General features: G+C 42.5%; 2 protein-coding genes across 4 annotated transcripts in view; one reads left to right on the forward strand and one right to left on the reverse strand.

The window, feature by feature from the left end:
• The window catches only part of LOC123317094, a 69,275-nt gene that overhangs the window by 18,918 nt on the left and 45,369 nt on the right, over positions 1-4,988 (forward strand). The gene's annotated exons all lie outside the window — the stretch shown is intronic.
• Positions 2,594-4,266, reverse strand: LOC123317093 (malate dehydrogenase, mitochondrial-like). The gene is made up of 5 exons (XM_044903461.1): positions 4,160-4,266; positions 3,855-4,105; positions 3,555-3,803; positions 2,951-3,297; positions 2,594-2,890 (listed from the first exon to the last, which is right to left on the reverse strand). The coding sequence occupies exons 1-5, from the start codon at positions 4,206-4,208 to the stop codon at positions 2,647-2,649; spliced, it is 1,140 nt and encodes a 379-aa protein (XP_044759396.1). The 5' UTR covers positions 4,209-4,266; the 3' UTR covers positions 2,594-2,646.

The raw sequence follows: 4,988 nt of genomic DNA on the forward strand, positions 1-4,988 counted from the left end.
TCCCTGGAATCAGACTTCCAGAGATCTCTGCTGACATGGGAGTGTCGTAATACCATAAAGCAACTGGCCAGAGGCAATAAAGTCATTCTACTATGGGTACCAGGGCATTGTGGTGTTGAGGGAAATAAGAAAGCCGATGAATTTGCAATCAAGCATCAAGGTTAACAACTTTTGGACCTCCTCAATCTGGATGAACAGGGTGGCCAGGATGATAAAACCGCCAAACGCCACCACTGCCATGAAAGACGCTATAGGGCCAGTGAACTCCATCAATCTTACTATGGCACTGGACTGGATGCACTTAAGAACCACAAGATGTGCAACACGTACATTGATAACCCTCCCAGATACTGGTCAGGTGAGGACTATGTACGGGCAATACAGCTGAGGTCAAAATGTTTACCAACTGCGCTGGCCTGCCGTGGAACCAAGGACCAGAAGCCGTGTGCCGGCAGGATGCAGGCAACGTGAGTCACTCTCACACATCCTGCAAAAGTGCAGTGTCATGCACTGGGAAAGAATAACTATGCACAACTACGTCGCTTATCGCCTTGAGGATATAGCGACAAAGAACGGCTGGCAGGTGACGAGAGAGCCCAGGATTAGGGACAGAGAAGGGAAACTTTTAAAGCCCGACCTTCTGCTAATTAAAGATCAGCACGTCATTGTATGCGACGTCTCAGTGAGCTGGGAGTGCCCAGAGCCTTTAAGCATGGCTTATGCAGTTAAGAAAGCCATATACTCCACTCCCACCTTCCTAGAGAAGGTTGAGGAACTTCACCCGGATTTTTATCCGGGTGCTTCCACTGATTGTGGGAGCTAGAGGAGGATGGTGCCCTGAAAACCGCAATATCATCAAGATGGTTGGCGCTACAGATGCGGACATTGGTGACATTATCCATACCGTACTGAGGGGTGGCAGCATCATACAAAAGCAGTTCATCCGCGTGGTTTGGCGCTGTGCCCGTAGGGTTCGCGAAGTTCGCGTTTAGTTCGTCCCACTGCAAGACCTCAATGGTAATGCTTTAACCAGTCTCGCGTGTGCGCGAATTGGTTGTGTATTCGGGCTACTGATGCGGGCTGTAAGTGCGGTTCGAGAGAGTTTGTTCGTGCGTTTTTGTTCGTGAACTTCGTTCTATACTTGGACGTATTGATTTCTCTCTGTTTTTTGTCGAATGTGTCATGTACTGAACTTTTATTTTCTGTTTTATCTATGGACCTGACATTGTCATGACGTCATCTCTGAGGTCATGTGACCGAATAGGAATATCTTTCCACTCTGTTTTTTATATTTTCCTTTGCCTCGAACCGCCTTTGTATACTGCCTGTAGTCCTGTATTAGTTAAATAAAGCCTTATAACAGCGTTCCAACAATGGGAGTTGAACAACAGAATAACCTTCTGGAGAAACACTCCAGGACTTACTCAATCAGAGAGCTGCTAAAGCTGTCACGAGCTGACTTTCGGGTAATGGTGGAACTGCTGACAGGGCACTATCGGTGCAAATATCATTTGCACCGTATGGGAAAGCGGATGAGATTTGTTGGCTCTGTCATAAGCAGAAACAGCTGAATACATGGTATGTAAGTGTCCAGAGCTGGCGGATCCAAGAACCACTCTTATGGAGGAACCGATCCTGGATACTCACGAGGTAACATCCAAGGCGCCTAAGGATGTTGTCGGTTATATCAACAGCACTGACGATCTTCTTGGGTTCCTATGAATGGGTAGGGTAAAGAACAGAAGATCTACATGGTCGCAGTTCTCGAAAGACTAATAGAGCCACAACGACCCCGTTTCGAATAATAATAATAATAATGATAAAGGGAAAAATTCAGAAATTTTAGTGAAAAATTCTTCTCGCACAGTTGACTGACTATGACGGATGTCTCCCACCACATGAGATCATATCCACCTTCATCGGCCTGCTCCTCTCAGCGTCACGCCAAAAACAAATCTGCAAGTTACCCTACTCCACCCCTGTACAAGTTATATCCATGATGTATATCTTGTGGTAACACCACATAAAAACGTAATAGAAACAATAAATTTATGTTTGACAACCTGCCAAAAACGCACTCAGGATAAAGATTCCCCACGCCATCAAGAGATCTTCGGTTCACGAGATTCTCCACGATAACAATTTTCATTCGTAGACAAAGTCTCTCTCGTAAGTCTCGTTACCATGGAGACTTTCAATTCTGCGAGGAAAATTGATGCTTCGTGAAGCCCCTGAAGGAATTACATCATTCCGGTTAATTAAACTGGAAGAATGCACGTTTGAGGGCTTCGTTCTCATGTTGGAATCACCGGCAGAGTAAGTGGTTGTTCTGTTTGTCCTATGTATTTTTCAATGCCTTAAGCTTCTCGAAATCAATTGGTTTTTGTCCCTAGAGTATGGGAATTTTCCACTTCGAGCTTCAGTGAGTTGAATCAATGCGATGTTAGCTCGATTTTCTTATATCCCACATGCATAGCTACATTGTTTTAGAAGAGTTGCTCCTACTCAACCTGGTCATACCATCATGATGGTATGATTGCAAAAAATACAACAAAATACAAATATCTGCAGGTTAAATACACTACTCAATGAATTCCCCATAAAATTTGGATTTTATTCATGGACAACACTTGGTATTCGAACATATCAATTCCTCATCATACTCTCCCTCTTCTGGTGGTACTCTTCAATTTCCCTCTGTTTGAAACAGGGCAAGATATCTCTCCTCTTCGACAAGTAGTAATCTAGATACTCTTTAGCCATATGTTCTCTATCACTAACTGCTGCTACCCCCCTTTCTAGTAGATCCTGCTCGAACTTACTGAGTTTTGGTATGCCATAATTGTGTACAACACCAGTTTTTCCAAATCTCACCTGGGATACCAAAAATCTAGAAAAACATCGATAACAAAACCAAGTAATGTCGAAGATTTAACTCGAAAAAAATCACCTGCAAGTCTTGATCCAATTTGTCCTCACATGCGCGTAACTAACAGCTACCTCATCGCCATGTATGCCGTAGGCAATGGTGGATATGAGGCGGTTGAGGGCTATAGCCTCTGGGTATACTGCAGTGACGAAGGTGTTCTCAGTTCGAGATCTCCTGGGGAAGTCACTAGGATCCAGTCCTCTCAAACGAGCAGTCAGCTCCACAGCGCTTCTTCGGTCCACAGGACAGGGTACAGCTTTGGAAAATACCGGCACAATTGATTCTAGATCTGGTCCTCCAATGATTGGTACGTCTACAATACTTGGATCGAAGCACTGATGCCGAGCCACTTCGGTGTTAAGAACAACCTGGAAGATATCTTGGTTTTGTAGGAAGAAACAACGTCATTCATGGTATCATGTTTTAAAGGCTATGTTTTAGATATTTTCTTCATATGGCTATTTGTTCATTGTCTTCTTTCCCTTTTCCTGAATTAAGCATTAGTTTTTGAAGACTATAAATGTTAGTTAAAGCTGGAGCAGTCAGGGAGGCTGTAAGTCAGACAAGTCACTATTTCAACTACAGAATTGCAAGTGACTTTAGGTAAAACATTGTATGAACTTACTGATACAGGCCCAGGAAAACCGACGATCCTTGAAGGATGATACCAGTCTGTTCGCTTGAACATATCAACAACCAATGGCGTCATAACACTAACGGGCGTAGAGCAGACAACAATGATAGCTCTGCGGGCGTATTTGGTACATTTCTCGGCTAACTTACAAATCCTATTTCCCTCCGCCATCACACGATCTCCAATGGTTGTTCTCGAGGAGAACCCACCCAAACCAAGAAGGACTACCACATCAGCAGTCTAAAATACCTTGAAATCATAACGAACCGTGCTGAGGAAAATGGGACATACTTTCATTGCATTTCTATAGTTATCCAAACCAGCGTGTGCGACAACCCTACATCTGGTATCGATATGAGCCAAATCCTCACATAAACCAACAACTCCGGCACCCCCTTGAAGATGTAAGGTTGTAATCAAAGGGTTTTGCTTCACCAAGAAAGCTGTTAGTTCGCCCAGCTTAGAATCTGCTCCTATAAGGGCTACGTTGCAAAAGCTGTTCTCTACTGGTTCTTTGCATAATTTTTTTTTCAGCTCTTTACCTACGGACGTTCATGAAATTTTATTCTGAAATAGTGTTGGGTTCCTCTACTTACTCTTCGTTAAAGCCGAGGAGTATCTTCGCAGTATAAATCTTGGGAACATTTCAAATTGTGCGTTGAATTCTACATGAAATTTTGACGTTTTTAAGGGACAGCATTTTGACAATATGGATGGTTTTTGGGATGAGAATCCTTCATTTATCATAAATTAAATTATTCTATGAATGGTTGAGTCCCATTTCGAATTGACGAAGTACTTCACCGTTATTATTGTTCTCGAAATTCCAATGATTTTAAGAGATTACATTGAAAACTTTCTGAAGCTATTCTGATAAATTTCGGTAAGACCTTGTACGATTCTGTAGACTGGTGTTCTAATTTGGCATTGTTGATTTCACCGATCCGCAATCCAGTTAATTGTTAATGTCTTGGAGGATTCGCTGGTGAGCAAATAATTGACAGTGCTGTGTGCTGTGTCTCGTGTGTCAGAGGAACAACAAAGCCTGTACATAACGAACCTTAAGAGAAGGGTGAATTGATGGAAATGCTAAATAGTTTTGTTCAATAAACTTGTAAAGATCAACAAGATGTGTATTGCACCTGGTATCCTTCAGGAATCAGCTTGAAATGGCATTTTCTTAGAGCTGTTTCCAGTCTTTGGATATGAGCGAAAGAAAGGTTTTATTTTATTGAACCCCGACAAAATAGGGGATTTGCGTGTTGAACGCGAAACAGATTATGCACATGATATAAGTAGGGCATTGCGAAGAGATAAAAAAGATCCGATTATGTACGAATTGAGTCATCGAGCGACATTTCATACAGCTCTGAAAGTTCTAAATATGGGCTTGGAAAATTTCTGGATTAAAAAAAAACACGTACA

The sequence above is a fragment of the Coccinella septempunctata genome, chromosome 7, assembly GCF_907165205.1.
Source record: "Coccinella septempunctata chromosome 7, icCocSept1.1, whole genome shotgun sequence".
Classification (NCBI taxonomy): Eukaryota; Metazoa; Arthropoda; class Insecta; order Coleoptera; family Coccinellidae; genus Coccinella; species Coccinella septempunctata.

Bases quoted from the DNA above. Each gene is read 5' to 3' on its own strand.
- LOC123317093 (XM_044903461.1), bottom strand. From the start codon at position 4,208: ATGTTCCCAAGATTTATACTGCGAAGATACTCCTCGGCTTTAACGAAG. The intron at 3,298-3,554 runs GTAAGTTCATAC...GATATCTTCCAG, and splicing joins GTTTTCCTGGGCCTGTATCA to GTTGTTCTTAACACCGAAGT. The intron at 2,891-2,950 runs GTGATTTTTTTC...ATGTTTTTCTAG, and splicing joins AATTGGATCAAGACTTGCAG to ATTTTTGGTATCCCAGGTGA.